Below are 23,068 nucleotides of genomic sequence, written 5' to 3' on the forward strand. Positions count from 1 at the left end.
AGGGGGAAGGGTTTGACCCTGCAAGAGGGGAGATGGAGCTGAGCTGTGGGGAAGAACTTGTTTGGTGGGAGGGTGGTGAGAGCCTGGCCCAGGTTGGCCAGAGAAGCTGTGGCTGCCCCATCCCTGGAGGGGTTCAAGGGCAGGTTGGAGGGGGCTTGGAGCAACCTGGGCTGGTGGGAGGTGTCCCTGCCCAGGGCAGGGGGTGGCACTGGGGGGGCTTTAAGGTCCTTTCCATCCCAAAGCATTCTATGTGTTGGATTCCCCATCCCTGGAACTGGGGGGGCTTTGGGGTCTCTTCCCACCCAAACCATTCTATGTGTTGGATTCCCCATCCCTGGAGGGATTTCAAAGCCGGGCAGATGTGGGGCTGAGGGACACGGGTCAGTGGTGGGTTGGTCAGTGCTGGGTTGATGACTGATGACCCCATGATCTGAAAGGTCCCCTCCAGCCCCGACCCTTCTGTCTGTGCAGTGTGACCTGTGTCCCTTCTAGCCCTGACCCTTCTGTCTGTGCAGTGTGACCTGTGTTTACCATGGTCTCTTGTCCCAGAGGCCCAGTGGCTCGAGTGGCTCTGTGCTGATTGCAGTGTCACTTGTGAGTGTCCCCTTCCCTTTCCAGCCTTCGTGGCAGCCTATCTCCTCTACTCCTGGGGAACACAAGAGTTTGAGAGGCTGAAGAGGAAGAACCCTGCTGACTATGAAAACGACCAGTAATCGACTTAATAAGGAGACTGTTACGTCCCTGCGTTATCGGCGTGGTGTTGCTAAGCTCCTTCACATGACCAGAAGGGTATAAAGGGGGAGATAAATCTTGTCTAATAATAAACTTTAACTTTGTCCCATGACTTTGTGTGAAATCTGTGTCTTGAGATGCTTTAAGGTGAGTGGCAGCAAATCTCTGTCTGGTTCACTCTGTGCAGGGAGATAATCGGGCTAAAGTTCTGTCTGCTCCAACTCCCCCATCTCGGAGCGTTTCCAGCCTTTTGGGGCTCCTGTTTCTGTGAGGGGTTTCTCGGTGTCCCCGGGGCTGCCGTCAGCTGGAGGTGACTGAAATAACGGCTCCTTGCTCCCTTTGCCTTTCCATCCCTTTCCATCCCTGGCCACTGCTTTTTCCTTTAACCTTGGTACCTGTGAACACCAAACAGGCCACCTCTGCTGGTACTGACCGCAGCGGCCAGAGCTGGCTGATGGCTTGGGGCTGAACTTGGACTTCGAGCCCCACACAGAGGCTCCCCCTTCACGGCCAGGAGACGTGGGGCAGTGGGTACAGTCTGCACCAGCAGAGATTGCACCTCCCTGTAAGAGAGGGATTTTTTTTTCTCTGGGAGAACAATCAATCACTGGAACAACCTCCCTGGGAGGTGTTGGTGACCAAATGGGGTATTGGATAACGTCATCTGGGCTCCCTTCCTAAAAAAAGGGATCTTTTGAGGTCCCTTCCAGCCTGGGCTGTTCTATGGCTCTGTGATACTAATTACCTAGTTAGCATCTTTAGTAATGTTAATCAGATGCTTAACTACAACTCTGATATCTAATTAGTGTTAAAGGCCGGAGCAGAAGTTTCTTCTTGGTAACTACCAGGAGAAACAAGGCTGTTTAATACCTGGAGGTGATTAAAAAGTGTTTAGTAAACTTACTTAAGTATGTGACAAATTCACCCCGTGGCTCCAAGTGTACAAACAAGCTTCACTGGTCAAAGTCCAGAACATCTGGCTGGTTCCTCTACCCCCTTTTTTTTTTTGTCCTTTCAGCCTTGAGCCGAGTGTCTGAGGCTCATGCCCTGCGCGGAGCCACGCGTTTATCTCCTGTCGTGCTGTTCCTGGAGCTGGTACCGAGGGTTTATCTTATCCAGGGGCAGGAGTGACGTTTCCCTGTGCTGCTCTCCCAGGGCTGGGCTCTCTGGAAGACAACGATGCTCAGTCGCCCACGTCAAGAAGTTAGGAGGGGGGTGTGCAATTTCAATAGCTGAATGCTATAAAAATAAATGCTTTTGGGTCTCTTAATAAACATTTAAGCTTGGTTTTAGGCTGTTCTACCGCTCATGTTTACTCCAAGCACAGTCCAAGGTTGGTATAAACAGGAGTAGCACAAGTCACTCCGTGCTCCAGGTTGTGCTAAAAATATTCTGGGCTTAAATTTAACTCCACGTTTCAGCTCGGTGGCATTTTCTGGGCAGTTTAAGCGAGCAGGGAGCAGGAAAGGGGCTGCTGCAGCTGCGAGAGCTGGCAAAGACATCTAGAGGCAGACTTTATTCCAAGCTCTGCTCGTGTCCTGCTGAGTTGGCCTCCAAGAGCACCCCCGGCAGCTGACAAGTAGCCTAAATGAGAGCAACATAGGAATTTCTACCCGGGTAGCTCCAGTAAAATAGTTCTTTCCAGGCAGTTTGTATTGGCAGCAATGCTGAAGGCACACAGTGCTGTCTCAGTCCCCTCGCGAGGTCTCTGCCCCCGTTCACGGGCACCTGAACCCTGTCTGAACTGTCAACAGCGCGGCACCTTCACCCCCACGGGCACCGCAGCCCAGAGAGGTGGTGGCCAACAGGCAAACTGTGCCTCCTCAGCCTTGGCTCCACTGCTGGCCTCGCAGCCTTCTTCCCTCCTCTGCCTCCTCTGCCCCCGCGCCTCCCACCAGGCAGGGGGATGGACACTGGCAGGGGTGGCTCCTGCTGGACGTGTGGTGGTTGGGATTTTGGCCAGTGGGTATTTCAGAATCCAAACAAAGCTTCTGAAAATTTTTCAATCATCTCATTAATTCCTGTTCTGCCTTTCCCAAATGTCAGAAGTGGCAACAGAGCAACATTTTGTGTCGTTTGTTTGTTTGTCGTAACGTCTTTGCCGTGGCATTTTCCTGTCGTGCTGGGCTTGTAACATGGAAACAGCTGGTTTGGTTTTACTCTTTTTTTTTTTTTTCCCCCAGTTTCTTGCCCAGAGTAAACAGATTGCTGCCAGACAGAAATATGCTGATGCTATGAGGAACCCAGAAGGCCAGAGAACAATTTTGACGTGTCGTCACAAAGTACTGGTCTCACCTCCCCAAAAGCTGGCAGGCGCAGAGAGCGCTCGCTTCAGCTCCCGTCCTCCCCGGGAGGCGGCAAAACCGCTGCTGCCTCTCGCTTTCTCTGGCCTCTCCCAGTGGAAACAGCAGGAATTAGAGCTCGGAGACCTGTAAAGAAAGGAATTAATGGGAAAAACAATTGAGACATTTGGAGCCAAATGTAAATGAAACCTTCAAGTTCAGCTATTTGTGTGCCGCCGTCCGCTGTCCCGATGCCTTCCCTCCGTAAGCCCCAGGGAGGTGAAACATTTACATTTGGAGCCAAATGTAAATGAAACATTCAAGTTAGCTATTTGTGTGCCGCCGTCCCGATTCCTTCCCTCCGTAAGCCCCAGGGAGGTGAAATAACGAAGGGGTTTGATTCCTCCTCGCAGGGAAGGAAGACAAACAGGGCAGAGGAAAGAGTGTAAGAACCACGGGAGGAAAGGAACAAATTTCCCACTAGCGGCTGTCAACAATAGGATGCAAAGGGGTTTTATTTACTCCAGTGCAGCTTGGGCTGCGGGGTAATCACCTGCAGACGGGAACCTGACAGCTTGGCACTATCTTAATCTAAGTAGCTGGCCTTCCACGCTGGCACTTGGGCCTCTGTATCAAGCAATCACAGCAGCGGTTAGATCCAGAGTTCTATTTCCAATTCAGCTAAAATGCAGTTTGTTATTTCATACAGCATCTTCCTACTTGAAGCAATTCCAAACACAGCGCGCTCTGAAGCCTCTGGGTACTTTCCACAAGTAAATTGGTATTTTATTATGTTACTCTGCAATCTCAGAAACCCGGTACCCGGCAGCCCTGGCACTCACGGGAGGGATGCGGGAGCAGGAGGCATGAGATCTCACAGCTGAGGAGGAAGAGGAGGAGGAGGAAGAGTGGGTACCAGCAAGGAGCATTTACAGACCAGTGACCTCAGGCTACGCTCCCCCTCCTTACCCCCGTGTTTGAAAGCTGAGAGAATTATAAGGAGAGGTAACACCTAGGCCTTCTTAACCACTCGTTTCTTTGGGCTGTCGCAGTCTCATTTCACAATGGAAAAAATTAAGATTCCTCTTAATTACAAGCTGCCCGTCCCCATCAGTGGGGGCTGTTGGCACTTCTGAGCAGGCTAATGGTGAGTGACTCTGTGGGTCCAGCAGCAGACTGCTCTAAAGAAACCATCCTCTGGCCACGTGGAGCAACTCAGCTCCCGAAAAGCCTCGTGGGTTAGCTAACCTCGGGGGGGTAACCCTGGGGGTTAGCTCTCTAGACACCACCATCTTCAACTACACATCAGGATCCTTGGCAGAACAGATCTATTATTTATCACACGTAACATATTTTTACATTCCAAAACCCATCTGCAAAGTATTACACCTGCTTTTTTAAGTGCCATCTGCGTGGAAAGGAAGGTTAAGCAACTTCCTGGTGATTCCTTCCCGTACCAAGAGCGAGGAGCAGGATCCCAAGCGGGATTCCCTGCCCCAAATGAGCCGCTGAGACCAGCTTGCCCCCTGGCTGACAAACTCAAAGCCACGCGGAAGCGAAATAGGGTTATGGCTTTTGATCTTTACCATAACACTTTGGGCCAAACACCCTCCTGCTTGCAAATACAGCGGGGAGTTCTGGTAACACGTTAGGTAGGTTTTAAAAAAAGGAACAGTTGGCACATCTGGTAAAGCCACCAGACAAAGTACAAGTGGAAGGAGAGTAAATCATTAGCTAAAGAGACAGGCCTTGAACCAGATCACTTCAGCAGATGCTAACTTGGTAATTCCCTCTTGCTCCGAAACGACCTTTGTTCCTGTAACAACTGACAGCTGATGCAACGATAAGAGAATGAAGTCTATAAAAATCTAGCCGAAGCTTGGGAAGTCCTATTTGGGGCTCTTCCTCCCTCCTCCTCCTCCCACGGCCGGTCCCGCGGTGGAAGTGACAGCTCGCAGCGGGAAGATGCGCTCCTGGAAAGCCATGGCAGCCCTACTGCTCTGCTCACTGCTGCTCAGCCAGGTAACCAGGGGGAACTATTTAAGGCGTTAATTTAAATGCTCAGGCAGTTAATAAAAAGTGTTAGGATTTGCAAGAATAACTGGCAGGAGTTAGAGGTGACAGTAGGGATCTCCTAGAGGATTCAACGTCATAAAAAGTAGAGTAACTGCCTAGGGAATACGGGATTACTCTGAGATGACAGAATGGTTTGGGTGGGAAGGGACTTCAAAGCCCCCCCAGTGCCACCCCCTGCCCTGGGCAGGGACACCTCCCACCACACCACGTTGCTCCAAGCCCCCTCCAACCTGCCCTTCAACCCCTCCAGGGATGGGGCAGCCACAGCTTCTCTGGCCAACCTGGGCCAGGCTCTCACCACCCTCACACCAAACAAGTTCTTCCCCACAGCTCAGCTCCATCTCCCCTCTTGCAGGGTCAAACCCTTCCCCCATCCTATCACTACAGATGTAATTTAGCAAGTCGTTCTGCCTTCCCTCCCAAGAAGATTAAATAACATAGTTAATTTTTATACTACTTCTTTGGGGTTAGGATACAAGTAATTTATACTTTAACAGAGTGTGCCAGGATGTGAAAACGAGAAAGATTTCACGTTTCTCCCTTGAGACTGTGGAGCTGGGGACGGGTCTGACTGAGCCCCCGCGGGGTGGAGGTTGTGACCGTGTGGGGATCACTCTGTTCCAGACGCTCTGTGCTTCCCTGCCCCCCCGGGAGCCCCAGCTCAGCCGGCAGAGGAGGATGACACCCTTCTGGAGAGGGGTCTCCCTGCGACCTGTAGGAGCCTCCTGCAGGGACAACAGCGAGTGCATCACCATGCTCTGCAGGTAACGCCGCCGCCCCGACGCGCAGGGACAGACTGGGGTTATACCCTGTAGGGAAAGTTTCCCGCTTATTCTCACCCAAACGAGACACAGAATTAATTCCGTGCATAGAAGAAGATACCAGGAAGAGGGATGGGGCAATAGATCTAGACTTCTTTTGTAAGCAGTGCAAACAGAGCAGAGTCCACGTGCCCTTGATTACGGGCCTTAGTCCTTTCATCGCAACCCAAAATAACCTGTCATTCACAAGAAGACTATGGGATGCCAGACAGCTTTTAGGTAATCACCTAAAGACCTTAAAATTAAGCCTTTTTAAAGCCAATACTGTTCACTTGGAAGCACCTACCAATTAAAAGCAGTATCTTACCCTAAATTAATCACTTTAAGGTGATTACTTAAGCTCATAGTTTAAGACAGATAAAATATCAAAAACCATTTAGTTCTCATGAGCACAAGCAAATTGTCCAACCACACCTATTTAAGCTGATGAGTTAAAATTACTGCTTAGTGACTGAAAACTGATGGTGTGTGGCACCAAACGCACACGCACCAGAAAGAGGAGACAAGGTAGAATATATCCAATTTCTACCATGTGCAAATAGAAGAGGCCATGGCAGGCAGGCTGCTGTTTCACACACATCTCATAGAATCACAGGATGGTTTGGGTGGGAAGGGACCTTAAAGATCATCTAGTTCCAATGCCCTGCCCTGCCCATGACCAGGTTGCTCCAAGCCCCCCCCAACCTGCCCTTGAACCCCTCCAGGGAAGGGGCAGCCACAGCTTCTCTGGCCAACTTGAAACCCATCGTTTGGTCCTGTCCCCCTGACGGAGCGGAATCGCGAGAGCCGCTGTGGGGATTGGGACAGAAAGGGGTTTCCATAGTGCGTAACAAATATAAAATGAATGAAAACAAAGTGAATAAAGAGGGGAACAGGATGTGCCCAGCTCCATGGCAAGAGGAGCCCCTTGGAGGACATACCCGAGGATGTGTCCCCAGATCCGGCGGCGCCTGATGGTTGTTTTGTTTTCCAGGAAGAACCGCTGCTTCCTCAGAACTGCCTCGGAGTGACCTGTCGCCAGGAGAACACCCATCACTGTTACTGCTCCCCGTGCTCCCCTCTGCTCTCAAATATTTATTGGCCATTCAAAAAACTAGGACGGTGACTGGAGCAACAAGTGTATCTCACATCTCTGTCACACGAACTGCCAAAAAGGACTTCAAAGAGCCGGAGAGCGTTTCCGAGCCAGGGCTGTAGCTCTGCAGCACATGCCTCAGGACAACTCTCTGGCCAAGCTCAATAAAAGGACTCTGCCTCTCCTCTTCGTTTGGGTTTTTTTGTAATGGCTCACATTATATATATATATATCTATATATTATTATTTTTTTAAGGTGTGAATTAAAAAATTTGTATTCAGCAAAACCACCTTGGTTTTCCTTGTATCCTCTGAGCAGAGTGTATGGTGAGAGCAGGTCAGGCCGTTGATGGAGAAGTGCTTATTTCAGCCTGGACTTTAGACATTTCTCCTTCACCCTGGCGAGCACAGAAAGCCCATGAGCCGCCTCCTCAGTCCCAGCTCCTCCGACACAGCCCTGGTAGAAAGAAGGAGCAAACAAAGTGATAATGCCGATAGCCACGCCGATATCCCAAACACGCCCAGAGATAACGGGGAGGAAAAGGATTTACTTTTAATGACTTCTAATCAAACTTACTTCAAAGAGTGTCCTGAGCTGACTTTTGCCACCGAAGCACCTACCGTTTTAAAATAAATTGATCAAAATCCACTTTCGACCAGTTGCATGTTAACTTGGGGGGGGCTAAAAGAAACAAAGTCACTTTTGATTAGACAAACACCAACAAGTGTGGGACACAAATACGACTGGATGCTCTTTGCCTTTTGTTAAACACAAAGCACTGGGATCAAAAAAAAATAAAACTCTGCTTAAAAAAAAGCAATTGGAGGGAGAAGGGCCACGCGACAGACACATAAAACTCTGCTTAAAAAAAGTAATTGGAGGGAGAAGGGCCACGCGACAGACACCAGCACAGCGGGTTTGAAGTTTAATACAGAAAATCTATTTGATATTTATTAAACTTAGTTTCTCCAGTTACAGTTTTGCATTGTACAAAGCATTTTAATGACACAGTAGTTAAAAAGATCTTTACAAATTGAAATGTGATACCCTTTTCTCCAAATATTTTAATTGCCATAAATTTGTTTAAAAATACACATTAAACGCATGTTTCAGACACTAAACTTTCTATAATCTCAATACCACAAAATACATAGAATATACTATACAGATGTGGAAAAAATCTAGTTAGTATATAATACTTTGCTCACCATTAACAGCTTTATTACGTGAAATGCACATACTGACTTAGAAATCCTAATTTTGAGCCCCAAAGTACCCTTTGAAATTTCAAATGTATTGCAACAAATAAAATCACAGTTTGTTTTCTCTCAGGTTTTGGTTGAAGACAGATGCCTAAATATTTTGATAGAAACAAAAATGTAACACATGGACTCGTCGTGTACAAAGCATAGAACAGAGACATCCCATTAGTTACGAACAGTAAGTACCTTTCTGGGTGAGTAATAAGGGCTTCGTTTATAAGTGACAGGTTAAAAGTTACCTTCCCCCACCCACACGCCCTCCCCCGAAAGAAAAAAAAACCACCCTTCTTCACCAAATAATAATTTCAAATAAGATAAAGGATTTTTTTTTTTTTAATAATAAATTTATAAGCACTTTATCCCCCATATACAAAATGGGGACCAGATACAAATGTCAGGAACTGTGCTTGCAAAAGTCATGCCTGGTCCTTAGAGCTGAGTTTGTGGGTGAGGAACGCCCGACGCTGCCTAAACCCAGCGCGGCAGGAGTCCCCTTGTCCCCCCCAGTGCCCCCCAACACCAGGGCTGCATATAAAATCTGAGGGGGGGGGATGGCTGCGTCCCCAGGCGCCCAGGTGGGTTTCCACCAGCTTTTAGGGATGAAATCAAAAGAGGTGAAGCGTTTACGTGGAGAGAGCCTACGGCGAGGTGTCCCATCGCTCCCTACGCTCAGCCCAGCACCTTCCTGAGGGCCAGGGAGCCCCCGGGGCAGGATCTCCCCAGGACAGAGCCCCCTCCCCAGCGGCCACACACACCCTGCCCTCGGAAAGCAGAGGAGCCAGACACACACCCCCCTCCCTGACTGCTGGGGCTGCCCTGAGCTTCCCTCCTCAGGGAATCATCTCCTGGAACAGCCGTGGATGGGGCTGAGGTGGCCACTGAAAGCTCTGGCTGCCCTCGAGGTGCAGAGATGTCCGGCATGAACTCTGCTGCTCGGAAACAGGGGGGGTTTCCGTAACACTGATTCACCAGGTGGAGGAAGGGAAACCCCGACCAAAGGATTTGTCAGAAATCTCTAAGAATTTGGAAGTTGTTTGCTCCCCAATGGGTAATTCAAACTTGACTTGCTCAGGCCCTTTCGCATCTGCCTCGACACAAACACTGCAGTGACGGCAAATACCTGTGTGGTAAATGAAACTTTAAATACAGCAAAGGTAGTCTCTCTCTCTCTCTCTCTCTTTCTCTCTCTCTCTCTCTCTCTCCAGTGGTTTGCCATTTTGGCAAACGACATAATTATCTGCCTACGGCTTTATTTTACTTGCCCCAGGCAAGCGCTACATTTATTTTTTTTTTTCTGCATAAAGTCCTGACTCTCTGTATGTTGGGGCCATTCATAAATACATTTTAGGGCATTTTTTCGTTATCACAGCAATCAAGCCTCAGTAATCTAAAGGAATATACATTGCACTCCTGTATAATATGCAAGATTTATCGCCAATAAGATGGCGATTCAGCACTCAATAAATAATATATCAATATAGTCAGTTGCACCATAATCTAAAAACAAGTATAACATATACTTTGGACAGACTGAGTTCATATATATATACATATATATTAAAAGACACATACAATACAAATTGCATACTGCCATCAAAAGCCAAGAAGAGCCATCCATATGCTCTGCTTTATGGCTAATAGTTTCTAATCAAAATAAGAGCCTCGGGCTGTTTGACTCTGGTGTCCTGAAGATTTGTATAACAGTTTTGCATTGTACAAAGCATTTTAATGACACAGTAGTTAAAAAGATCTTTACAAATTGAAATGTGATACCCTTTTCTCCAAATATTTTAATTGCCATAAATTTGTTTAAAAATACACATTAAACGCATGTTTCAGACACTAAACTTTCTATAATCTCAATACCACAAAATACATAGAATATACTATACAGATGTGGAAAAAATCTAGTTAGTATATAATACTTTGCTCACCATTAACAGCTTTATTACGTGAAATGCACATACTGACTTAGAAATCCTAATTTTGAGCCCCAAAGTACCCTTTGAAATTTCAAATGTATTGCAACAAATAAAATCACAGTTTGTTTTCTCTCAGGTTTTGGTTGAAGACAGATGCCTAAATATTTTGATAGAAACAAAAATGTAACACATGGACTCGTCGTGTACAAAGCATAGAACAGAGACATCCCATTAGTTACGAACAGTAAGTACCTTTCTGGGTGAGTAATAAGGGCTTCGTTTATAAGTGACAGGTTAAAAGTTACCTTCCCCCACCCACACGCCCTCCCCCGAAAGAAAAAAAAACCACCCTTCTTCACCAAATAATAATTTCAAATAAGATAAAGGATTTTTTTTTTTTTAATAATAAATATATAAGCACTTTATCCTCCATATACAAAATTTCTTAAAACAATTTAAAAGGGGGGACCAGATATAAATGTCAGGAACTGTGCTTGCAAAAGTCATGCCTGGTCCTTAGAGCTGAGTTTGTGGGTGAGGAACGCCCGACGCTGCCTAAACCCAGCGCGGCAGGAGTCCCCTTGTCCCCCCCAGTGCCCCCCAACACCAGGGCTGCATATAAAATCTGAGGGGGGGGACAGCTGTGTTCCCAGGCGCCCGGAGCGGGTGGGTTTCCACCAGCTTTTAGGGATGAAATCAAAAGAGGTGAAGCATTTACGTGGAGAGAGCCTACGGCGAGGTGTCCCATCGCTCCCTACGCTCAGCCCAGCACCTTCCTGAGGGCCAGGGAGCCCCCGGGGCAGGATCTCCCCAGGACAGAGCCCCCTCCCCAGCGGCCACACACACCCTGCCCTCGGAAAGCAGAGGAGCCAGACACACACCCCCCTCCCTGACTGCTGGGGCTGCCCTGAGCTTCCCTCCTCAGGGAATCATCTCCTGGAACAGCCGTGGATGGGGCTGAGGTGGCCACTGAAAGCTCTGGCTGCCCTCGAGGTGCAGAGATGTCCGGCATGAACTCTGCTGCTCGGAAACAGGGGGGGTTTCCGTAACACTGATTCACCAGGTGGAGGAAGGGAAACCCCGACCAAAGGATTTGTCAGAAATCTCTAAGAATTTGGAAGTTGTTTGCTCCCCAATGGGTAATTCAAACTTGACTTGCTCAGGCCCTTTCGCATCTGCCTCGGCACAAACACTGCAGTGACGGCAAATACCTGTGTGGTAAATGAAACTTTAAATACAGCAAAGGTAGTCTCTCTCTCTCTCTCTCTCTTTCTCTCTCTCTCTCTCTCCAGTGGTTTGCCATTTTGGCAAACGACATAATTATCTGCCTACGGCTTTATTTTACTTGCCCCAGGCAAGCGCTACATTTATTTTTTTTTTTCTGCATAAAGTCCTGACTCTCTGTATGTTGGGGCCATTCATAAATACATTTTAGGGCATTTTTTCGTTATCACAGCAATCAAGCCTCAGTAATCTAAAGGAATATACATTGCACTCCTGTATAATATGCAAGATTTATCGCCAATAAGATGGCGATTCAGCACTCAATAAATAATATATCAATATAGTCAGTTGCACCATAATCTAAAAACAAGTATAACATATACTTTGGACAGACTGAGTTCATATATATATACATATATATTAAAAGACACATACAATACAAATTGCATACTGCCATCAAAAGCCAAGAAGAGCCATCCATATGCTCTGCTTTATGGCTAATAGTTTCTAATCAAAATAAGAGCCTCGGGCTGTTTGACTCTGGTGTCCTGAAGATTTGTATATAATTATAAAACGGTTGCACCTCATCACCTCGGAACCTGCACGTTTGTCAGCAAATTCAAATAGTTTTGATCTCTGAGCAAGCCTAGTCTGATTAAGCCATTTTTAAGATTCACCAACTGGGACCGCGTTGTTCGGCGAGGGAATTCGAATTACGGCCTCGATATGTATCGAAGGCAGGATCCTGCAGGGAATCCTTTGGGAAGGCGGGAGCTGGGGATCCCCCCGTCACTGGCGGGGAACCAGGGGGGGGTTTGGGTCGTTCCCCCCCCACTCTGAGGGAGGGCTGGAAGCCTGTGACGTACTGGCGTTAATTTAGCCATGAAATCTGACAAAGTACCTAACTCTTCTGTCGGGAACCATGGTAAATCCCAAATTAAGATATGCTTTTGGAAATGCGAAATTTAGATTTCTCGGTTTGAAATAGCCACAGATGCATAAGGCATTTCTTTTCAATTAACAATTAACTGCGTATCTCCCGGACAGACGGACGACCCGGGACAGCACTCCGGAGGGGATTTTACCACAAGAACACTGTGCGGGTGGGACACTTTCAACAGGCTCAGGTCCACATTTTGACACGATGTAAAAAGTCTTCTGGGCACCGAAGACAATTTTTTTTTTTTAAGATCCGCTGATCTGGGGATTAAGTGATACATTTTGAAGAGACCAATTTCGCGTGACACCAAAAGGTATTTGTGGGACTCTAGTTAAGGAAAAAAAATAAAATAATTCCCAGAGATGAGACCATTCCTGCCAAGAGCAATGGTACCTGTGCACAAAGGAGCAAGCCAAGACTCAGCCATGCTGGCTAGTGCAGCGCTACACAAAAAATAAACTAGGAATGCAACTTCTAAGAAGGTTTTGTTGTTTTTTTTTTATATAGCGTCAAAAGTGTGCTAGGCACTTTAGAGTATTAAAGGAAAAATAGTTGACAGTGTCCCATTAACCGAGATGCGGGGTTTGAGGGTACAGAGTTCTGTCTCCAACAGCAAACACGAACAGAAACGTGACCTCGCACAGTGATTCAATAAAAAGGATGCTCCAACAGACCCGACAGGTCAATTCAGCTGTCGCGGAAAAAAGTCCCAGGTCTGTTCACCATGTGTGGATCCGTACGTAGCAAAGCTTTTCTGGAAGTACAAAAACACGCTGGAACGCAAAGGAAGCTCTACGAATATGCAGCTACCTTTTAGTAGGTTACTAATTTGCAAAACTTCTAAACTCTTAAAGCCCATAGGACATACTGCAGTACTAAGTAGCGTAGAATTCTATTCCTTCTCTCGAGGTTGCCGTGATTTTGGCACTTAACTACTACTACACAAAAAAAAAAAATTAAAAAAAAATTTAGTGCAATAATTTTCCTGAACATGCACGTTCATATCTGGTAGAGAAAAAAAGGGTTAAATGGGAGAGAAAACAAAAAGCAGCATTCCACAAATCTCAACTCCAGAGGATTCAGAGTTTGACTCTCGGGAAGGAGACCACCACGAGGAGCAGGTGGGCGCGTGTGACAGACGCTAGGGCTTTGGAAAAGGAAATGGAATTTTACCCCAGTACTGCAGAAGACCACTGCATACAGTATCCCTGGTCCTGCTGTAAAACATCTTGTAAACAGTTCATAAAATCTTCATCTAAAAGTAAGGCATAAGGCACACCAGACATGTTCGGGGCACTAAGCAATACCGAAAGCAGTAGCGTTTTTAAACCTTTTGCTCAGACAAGCACCTCACGTGGAAAGGTACTTTGGTTTTACAGGCCGGGAGAGCGGCCAAACTGCGCCTCCGGGAGCCGCCGCCGCCGCACCCGGTCGCTCCCTCGCGAGTGAGGATGATGCTCTGTCAAACACTACCAGGCCCTTCACCAACGCGGGGTTAAACACGAGTTTTAAACCCATTCTGCCTCAAAACCAGTCGCTCTCCCTGCACTAGTTGGGTGCTCCCACCCCCTCACACCCCGCGGGTCCCTCACCCACCAGAGCCCAGAAGGCAAACACAGACCTCCGCTTCCACTTCAGATTCCTGGTTTCTCAGTCAATGGAAAAAAGATGCAAATGATGGTTTCTGGTAGGAATTTAACCACTGTTGGGTTTTTAACCACAAAACTCACTGATATTGTGAAAAAAAAAAAATAAAAAAATGACCAAGTAAGGAACCAAAACGGGTTTTAAATGAAGAGATGCAAAAAAAAGGAAAAAGAAAAAAAAAGCACAAGATTGTCCATTTCAGAAACCTCTCCTGTAACGCATCGCACCCGCCGGACTGGAGGTCGGCCTCACACCACTACTGCCATAGTACATCAAATGCTAATTACTGTAATGTTTTGTGATTGTTATAGTGTTAATCCACGGTTTGAAACTGCCTTGAAAACAATCCAAGTCAGATCCAGCTAAATACTTTTCCATAAAAATTTCTTTATAATTCATTTAAATGAAGTATCTTAATACGTAGAAGAATATCTGGAATTTTTCTATTTAGTACAAATTCTGCAATAATAAATCTGTAGTTGTCATTTATTAGTCGACTCGTAGGCATTAGGCATGAAAAGTATGGTGTCCCTACACGTTAGAACCTACCAACCCTAGTTCCTTTTACAGGCTCTACCACCACAAGACATTACAGAGTAACAAAGCTCACAAAGTACTTAAATAAAGTGTCTATGTTTAATTTCTGCTAAGTACTCGAAAGGGTAAATTTAGGGAAGAAATAGCTAAAAACTGCCCCAAACCGGGCTTTTCAAAATTAAAATAAAAAAAAAAATTAAAATAAATAGGATTTCAACTGACTATTTATGCATCATGACTGGAATTCCAATGATCTATCCAGGATAGATCAGCAAAACTACACCTTTATATGTAGCAAATTTTAATATATTTAAATAACTTAAAACGGGAATACTGAAGAAGTCCATTAACCAGATGATTCGGGGTTAAAACACAAAACACAAATGAGGATGGGAGACGTGGGGAAGCAATCCTTGCTCTTAGTGTCACCTAAGCAATGTGTTATGGCAGTCTTCCTTATCGACATGACACAGTGTTGTGGAGAGAAATCAGAGGCAGCGAGAAAAACGTGTTTGGGTTTGTTTTTTTTTTTTTTTTCCATTCCTTCAGTTCAGAATCTCACTTGGCGTCCAGGCGCAGCCAGTGCAACCCCTGCCGGGTGTAACGCACCAGGTCTGTCATGATGCTCGAATTAAAAATCAGGGGGCCCATAACTTTATCCAGTTCAGCAAAGAACTCTAAAACAACAGAAAGACAAGTTAAACTACGCGCGTATTTTCATATATGGGAAATATTACACCCAAACTCCCCATCTTTTCAGCCCGAATCTCTTAGACTAAGACAGAAGAAAAGAAAGACGGCTGACGGAAGGATAAAAATAAAGGAAAAAGGTCCTTTGCAATCAATGTCTGTAGAATCAGAATCACAGAATGGTTTGGGTTGGAAGGGACCTTAAAGCCCCCCCCAGTGCCACCCCCTGCTCTGGGCAGGGACACCTCCCACCAGACCGGGACGCTCCAAGCCCCCTCCAACCTGGCCTTTGCAATTTTTGCAGAAGACTGGTTGATAAGAATAAACAGAATATCATAAACCGTGGTGAAACTTTCTTGGCCTTTCCCCTCCAATGTGCATTTCACTTAAGAATTTCAGAAATGGAAAGGTAACGAGTTCCTCTTTCTGCATCTTACACCAGATGCAACAAAAATTTTTATGTTTTTTCAAGGCACAGCTGGTAGGAAGCATGACATCTCCAGCACCGCCTTGAAAACCAAGACAAGCAGCTGGGATATCACTGTAATTGAAGGCAGAGACCCACTTTGAGCATCCTGTGCCCCATTAACTGCAACTCCAAGCCCCGAAGCCCAGGAGTGTTTCAGCACACCCTGGTACGTCCGAGGGCACAATCCGCCCGCGCCAGCCCTTACCTTTCTGTTCCTTCGACAGCTGTTCTGCTTGGTCCCAAATTTCAGTGGCGTAGAGGAAGTTGGACGTAACTTGGACGTAGCTGGCTGCCATCTGATGGATCCTCTGGGGGATCGTCACCGAAGACCCGCTCCCTGAAGGGTTGGCTGCCCCGGAAGAGTAATTTCCTGAATTCCCTGGAGACAGCTTTGGAGAGACTGGAGACGGCATCCCGACAGGCTTGCTGCTTCCCAGAGAAAAGTATGACATTGTAAGTGCAAACCTGGGTCCTTCAGTCACATCACGCTCTAAATTTACGTAGGAAACTAGTTATAAGTGAGAAATACAAGTAACAGCTTTTGCTACTCACCTTCCCATACCAGGTGACGGTGCTTGAGAATTATTATAGGAATTCTGTTTGGGGAAAAAAGACACTTGTCACCTGATTTATGTTTATACTTTAACTAATTATATTTTATCTGTTCATTTAATTGGTTATTTTTGACCAAATTAATTTTTGTCGTTTTTCTTTTAAGCAATAACCAACATTCTGAATAACATCACAGTAAATTCAAACTTGGGAAAATACCCTTTTTTACTAAGACACAAATTAAGGGATTATTTTAGCAACACAAAGGAGGCCACTAAATATATATAGGATTGGAGCAGTCCTCTGTTCCAAGTGTTAGATCCCACTGCATTTTGAGAACTGTTTCCTCTCAGTATCAATAGCTGGAACTTTCAGAGAAACCCAGAGACACCAGTTACCCCTCCCCAAGGTTAAGGGCTGAGTAACAACACAGAAGTATCATAACAGCTTTTCTCATCTGCAACATCTTGGTTAATAATTCAAAGGAGGTGTCTCTTGGTCTCCGTTCCCTGACAGCCCTTAAATCAGTTGCAGAGGAACTGAGTTAAATTCACATGGGGGGAATAAAGAAAAAATAAATAATAGTAAAAAAAAAAAATCAAACATCCCACTGCAAACAATGAAAACTCAGAAAGACCAATTTAAATCCTCCTTGAAGCCCACAAAATTTATTAAAGACAACAAAAGCTAAATGAAATTATTAATAGAGAGCTATCGTGCTGGGACCAGTATGATTATGACAGCCATGCTGTCTCCTCCCAGCTTTATACTTTCAAGGTCCAGTTCTAAACAAAGAAAAAATAAATAATAATAATAAAAAAATCAAACATCCCACTGCAAACAATGAAAACTCAGAAAGACCAATTTAAATCCTCCTTGAAGCCTACGAAATTTATTAAAGACAACAAAAGCTAAATGAAATTATTAATAGAGAGCTATCGTGCTGGGACCAGTATGATTATGACAGCCATGCTGTCTCCTCCCAGCTTTATACTTTCAAGGTCCAGTTCTAAATAGGGTTTATTCCAAGTTCCCATGCAGCAGTCTGAAAACTGCCTCCAGGAATTTGAAGTGCTGTAGAGCTTAAATTTGATTAGGTTCTAATATTCTAAGAAAATACTGCAATTACCTTCAGATGCTCAGTCAGAGTTTTAGAATATTTCAATGCACTTTCCTTTTTCAGTTTGAAAAGCCTTAGGTATAGTAGAGATTGACACCGAAGACTGACCAAAGACAGAATAACAAAACATGGACAGTTAGAGTCAGGTTAATCACAACTGAGTGAAGTTCAAAAATCTCCCAGCTGTGCTTTTAAAGCTTTCTCTGCCAAGTTTCGAGTTGTAGGTCTATCAAAATATCCGTAAGCACCTTTACATTCTCAAGGAAACAAAAGCAGAGTTTTGTGTGCCGTAAGCTGAAACGCTAACTTTCAGAGATCTTGCTGACAGAACCAGTTCCCAGCTCAGGAGACATCCCTGAGGTGCTTCCTACACAAGGGTTTCATTGATTTTTTGCTTGTGCCAGGACATTCTGAGTCCATCGTGTTCTGCCACGGCCTCCCCCTTCTTCTCCACCTGACACCACCTGGTTCTGGTCCTTACGCTGCAGGGGCCATTCCACTGATCCAGGAGGCTGGTGACAATTCTTCACAGCCACTCCAAATGTGGACTCATCCCCGGGGGAGTACACAGGAAGGCCCCCGTCCTTTCTGCAGTTACTCCCCATAAATTTAGTCACTTCCTTAATATTTCAAAGACTTGGCCCTTGTCAATGTCCCCTCTCCTCCAGTTCACAGTAATCAGTTATACAGCTTTAATCTTTACATGCAGCCAAGTGGAATACTAATAAATCTGCTTCAGAAACACCTGATGACTCAGTGTAATACAGCATTTCATGCAGATAAAGCATCTGAAATTAATCAGTGGGTCGTATGAAGTTCCGAGCACACGTACCAAAGCACTGCCAGCCTCTTATCTGCAGCCGTGGCGTCTGGTGCCAAGTAATTCTTCAGTTTCATAGTGTATCTGCAAACAAAGGCATCAGGTAAACAACAAAATGAAGATTACAGTGTCATTTATCAATCAGAAAACACTGACGTTCTTATGAATTTCTAGTTCAACTCTCTTCAACCCTTCAGGAACCTCTCTCAGACCCTAAACTAAACACTGATTAGGTAGTAATTGGAGTAATTTTGCTTCTTTTGAGTTATACGTTGCAGAGAGACATCGAGAGCCTCAACAGAAAGGATCTCAACCCCCACAAAACCACTTTAAGCCTCAGCAACTGGAACGAACTGGTAAGTGATCCAGTTTTATTAGAGAACGATAAGAAATTTCAGAAGTTGGTGGCTAAACTTTAGTAAATCTAAAAGCAAACTCTGATTTCCAGACCTCTTCCCCACCCACCTGACGTTTGTACGCCCTTTGCAATGCTTACTTGATTAATTCCACAGTTTCTGAATACATAGGGAACGGGGACTTGGATTCCTGAGCGTTTTTCTCCAATGCATTCCCGCACTCGATGAAGGACACCACAGCATCCAGGTAGTACACGGCCTTCTCAAACCTGTCAGACTGGGGAGAGCCCAGGAAACGCGTAAGGACAAAAACCAGAGAGGAAGAACAAGAAAGGTCCCGTACAGAAGGGCAGCAAAAGGGCAAAAGCAGTTCATAACCCCAGTATAACCTGCAAACGTTGGGGAGGTATTGAAAGATTTACTTACCAATGCGTCCGCGTTGTGTTTTAACTTCTTTGCTTCTTGTAAATAATGATCAGCTGAGTAAGTCCTGCAACAGAGACACAAACTCATGGACTCAGCCCCACCCACACCACAGTTCCTTTTATTTCTTTGAAGTTTCTGCATGTTGTCAAATTTCACATTTTTTCTGCCTAACTCAGGTTACAAGAGCTCCTATGGTACAGCTTTTACTGTGATAAAACTGTTAAAGTTAACTAGTGGGATTAGTTACGGTGTGATCAAATTGCTAAAAATAGTTCAAAGCAGATAATTCTAAACAGTGTTTCAAGCAAGTTGATAAGTAAAAGTGACTTGGTTAAATTTATTGCATTTGATTGTCAAGCAAATCAAACACTTGACCAACAACATGGGCAGGGGAAAGGAAAAAAACATCAAAATTTGAGGACAAATTAATCCAGCACCTCCAGGACTGGAGTTCTGAGGGTGTGAAATATTTTAAAATTATGATAATAATAATAATAAATAAATAAAGATACATCCAGGTGTTAATTGCTTTTGCTTAGCCACCCAAGACAATCAATGTTAAATGACTTCCATGACTAGGTGAGCAGAAAGCAATCATAAAACTGTAATTAGACATTACAATATATTAACATATCACCTACGAGTTGATTAAAGTTTGAAATAAATTCTCCCATCCACCCTATCTTACTTAATTTATTTGTATTAAAGATATTTGAAATCAGCATTTTTTAACTGTCCACTTACAAGATATGTTTAGTATAAACATAATTTTACCTGTAAAGTACATTTTTTAACAGTCCACTTACAGGAAATGGATGTCATTAGAAAGCAAGAGTTAATATTAAAAAGATTATATACGTCAAAAATGAGTTCAATCTGTTCCAGGCTCACAAAATCCTACGCTGTCTCAGCTGTAACCATAAGGTTGTCACATCTCGCCTTTCCAAAGCACAATTACTGGCCCTTGCAGAGGGCTCTCATTATGTCTCTCATCATTCCTACGCATCAATACACATTCAGTTTTAATTTTTTTTTTTTTTTTTGAAATTTGATCTTATCTCAATTCCTTCATCCTGTTTTGTCTTGGAATAATTACAAAATCTGCACAAACTATTGACAGGGTACTCTAATCATCTAATCCACTCCACTTTTTTTTTTTTTCCCCGAAGGAATAACTATCAGGAGAAAAGCACTGGCCAGCCAGCTTGCCCACTTCCAAAGAGTTCTGAACTAGGAAGTTACTTTTACATTTAGTATAAACATAATTTTACCTGTAAAGTGAATTTAAAGAACAACAAAGAGAAATGCTTCAAGAGGAAGCACTGTGCTGAGATTTGACTTGGTACATGAGAAACCTAAAGCCTCCACAAGACGGTAAAATACTTGTTTCATTTTCTTTTCAAGGTATTTTCTTTGACCCCCCAGGATTAAATCCCGATCCTGCTCTTGTGGATCTGGGATTTCAAGAAACAAAGGCTCCTCTCGACTGTCACCAACCACAACTCCTGCCTCTAGAGGACGCGGGCTCTGGTGAGAACAAGCAGAGGCAGCAGCAGCGTCCTGGGAAGTGAAAAGGACCCACCAGCACTTAAAACCAGAATAACTCTGAGATATTTAAGCTTTTGCTGCTCCCTTTATGCTCAGCAAGAAGGTAGAGGGCAGACCGAGCTGTCTGCAGAGCTGATGGCCCAGGGCACATCCCCCCAGGAACAAGGCACAGCTCTCCAGAGCCTGAGCTTGTCCTTAACAGCTTTTTGGAAGCAAAAGGAGCACCCCCCCCCCACAGGGAGGTGGTTATGCACCCACAATCACAGCCCTGCAAAGGGAAAGGCACCTCTTGCTCTTCTTACCTGTCATCAAAAACAAGTTTTGCTCTTCTTGACTTTGAACTTTCTGTAGAGGGAGCAGACGCAGGAGGGCAGTTTGATGCATTGTTCAGAATCTTTTCCTGAAAGGAAAATTATTGCCAAATAGTAAATTTAAAGAATAGTTAAATCTTCTCTGCCTTCAAGAAAAGCCCTTGTTGTATGAATTCCTCCCGTGATTTAATGGATTACATACAATAAGGTCACTTCTGCAGCTGCTTTAGCTGCAATTTGCTGTAAAACACAGCTTCCATGAGGCTTCCACCTCACGCTGGCACAGAGAAGACCCAGCAGCTACAATCAGCTCCTCGCTCTGACACACCAGGAGATCCCCTCCAGAGGAAGGCAGGCAGCCGAGGCTTTCTACACACCTGCCTCTAGGAAATCCCTCCCTCATCTCCCATATCACTCTTTCTAAACCCTGTTTTTCTCTAACAAAGGGGGCATAAGGATTTTTACAATTTCTCATTTCTCTGCTGAATGTCTTTGCATTGGGAAAAAAAAAAGATATTTTGGAAGGATAAGCATCATCTTCAAGGAGAAAAGTTACCTGTCTTCACAACACACTGTCCTTGCTGCCCTAAATTATACATGGCTCAACGTGACACTTCAGCGTAAAGACCAGACACTAGAAATATGCCATGAATAGCAAGTTAATCAGTTTTTAGTATAAAACAACTCCCCAGCTTCATGTGTGTTTTCTGCTGTCTTGACTTATCATGACCCAGGGCCACCTCCGTGGTGTATTTCATAACTACGTTTATCAGATTGTCGCTAATCAGGAGGATCTGGCAGTCACCAAGGCACCAGATTGGCAAAGCAATGAACTATCTACGTTGTACTGCAGGCACAATGACAAAACACACAGTGACACACAGGAAGAGAAGATACTGCTTTAAGAAAGGGCTGACTAAGCGTATCTGAGGTATAAATCTCAGGGCATTGGCGGTGTCACCCTGCTCAGCTCCCAGAGCAGAGATTCACCACCCCCACCCCGGTGACTAAGGTACTTTCTGCCACTGCCGATGTTTACTTGCTGCTTTACTCCTCCCCAGATCAATGATCCTCCCTGAACGTTTTCAGACTTTGTTTCAAAGCTTTTTGGGGACTGCAAATCTAACTGGGGGAGTCTTCCAGCCCACGGAATGAGTTGGGGCTTTGCTGCTGAGCACCTGGAGCCCCCCATGCCTGGAGCACGGGCCAAAATGGAACATGCTCCACAACTGACCACACAACAGAAACTGCTCATCACAGGTATTCAACACGCTCCCAGGTGCCCTCACAGGCTGATTTCTGTCCAGTTACACACATTTACATACTGATGAAAAGACACATTTCAATTTAGTAACCTAAGAGTATCATCTGCCTATAATATTTTTAAATTCTACCACCTAAATCTCTTTCTAACCTAAATCTCCTTAAAAACATTTTCTGCACCATCTTTATAAACGTGTTTTCTCCACTCCAACTACAGAAAGTGCTGTACATTCCTGAGCTGGAGTTAATATAATCTGCTGGGGTCCCACAGTGTCATAACCAAGAGCTACAGCTTCACATCCTAGTGCTGGGCACAGCCCGACCTCCTGCTCTCCTAAAAATACAGGGCTCTGATGAGACAAGTGTAACCTTGTTGCTCCATTTACTGTTGTGTAAACTGCTTTCTAGTGATATTTCCTATTAACAAATTAAAATATAAATAAGCAGCATTTGTAATCAGAAGATGACTAAGCACATTTCACTAACACACGAATTTGGTAGGAATAAACATTAGTAGTCCACAATCTCTCCCAAATTATTTTCTAATTTATAGACTTCCAAGGCATGAAACAATGCTTATCTGAAACTAATTACCTTTTAACCTGACCTGCAAATTATTGTTCAGATCACACTGAGCACGTCAAATGGCGAAGCAAAGGAAGAGGCTGGAGGTGGTTACAGAATAAACCCTTTACCTTGGATTCTTTAGTGCTGCCAGAGCCCTTCCCCTCAGTCTTCTTCTGTTTAGAAGAGGAGCTGCTTTTGCTGCCGCTCTCCTTGCTGAGGTTGCTGCTGGACTTGAGGGATGAGGACTGACTGACCGTCCTCTTCCGCGACCCGTGCTCCTGCTTGGAATCTTTCTGCAGGACCGGGGCGGCAGGAGACGGCAGCAAATCCTTCTCCTTAACAGCACTTGGCTTTGAAGACCTGGACAAAAATGAACAAATTCAGGCTTGGGCTTTTTTTTTTTTTTTTCCCCTTAAAAAAACAAAAA

General features: G+C 45.0%; 4 protein-coding genes across 4 annotated transcripts in view; 2 read left to right on the forward strand and 2 right to left on the reverse strand.

Annotated features, from left to right (window-relative positions):
• The window catches only part of LOC106891403 (cytochrome b-c1 complex subunit 8), a 1,892-nt gene extending 1,048 nt beyond the window's left edge, over positions 1–844 (forward strand). The window contains exon 2 of the mRNA XM_014947883.1: positions 619–844. Coding sequence (XP_014803369.1) covers positions 619–713 — 95 coding nt within the window. The 3' untranslated portion in view covers positions 714–844. The remainder of the gene's footprint in view (positions 1–618) is intronic.
• The window catches only part of SHROOM1 (shroom family member 1), a 59,800-nt gene extending 52,466 nt beyond the window's left edge, over positions 1–7,334 (reverse strand). The window contains exons 1-3 of the mRNA XM_014947878.1: positions 7,278–7,334; positions 6,832–6,922; positions 3,028–3,161 (exon numbers count right to left, since the gene is read on the reverse strand). The gene's annotated coding sequence lies outside the window, so the exon portion shown is untranslated. The remainder of the gene's footprint in view (positions 1–3,027; positions 3,162–6,831; positions 6,923–7,277) is intronic.
• On the forward strand, positions 4,875–7,170 carry LEAP2 (liver expressed antimicrobial peptide 2). Its single transcript, XM_014947884.1, has 3 exons — positions 4,875–5,036; positions 5,715–5,854; positions 6,885–7,170. Exons 1-3 carry the CDS (start codon positions 4,980–4,982, stop codon positions 6,919–6,921), a joined length of 234 nt encoding a protein of 77 aa, XP_014803370.1. The 5' UTR covers positions 4,875–4,979; the 3' UTR covers positions 6,922–7,170.
• Positions 7,335–11,541: 4,207 nt separating the features above from the next.
• The window catches only part of AFF4 (AF4/FMR2 family member 4), a 72,021-nt gene continuing 60,494 nt past the window's right edge, over positions 11,542–23,068 (reverse strand). Inside the window, exons 20-22 of the mRNA XM_014947885.1 lie at positions 16,231–16,274; positions 15,884–16,104; positions 11,542–15,196 (exon numbers count right to left, since the gene is read on the reverse strand). Of these exons, the coding sequence (XP_014803371.1) occupies positions 15,078–15,196; positions 15,884–16,104; positions 16,231–16,274 (384 nt within the window). The 3' untranslated portion in view covers positions 11,542–15,077. The remainder of the gene's footprint in view (positions 15,197–15,883; positions 16,105–16,230; positions 16,275–23,068) is intronic.

This window comes from Calidris pugnax, unplaced genomic scaffold (assembly GCF_001431845.1).
Source record: "Calidris pugnax isolate Ruff unplaced genomic scaffold, ASM143184v1 scaffold27, whole genome shotgun sequence".
Taxonomy (NCBI): Eukaryota; Metazoa; Chordata; class Aves; order Charadriiformes; family Scolopacidae; genus Calidris; species Calidris pugnax.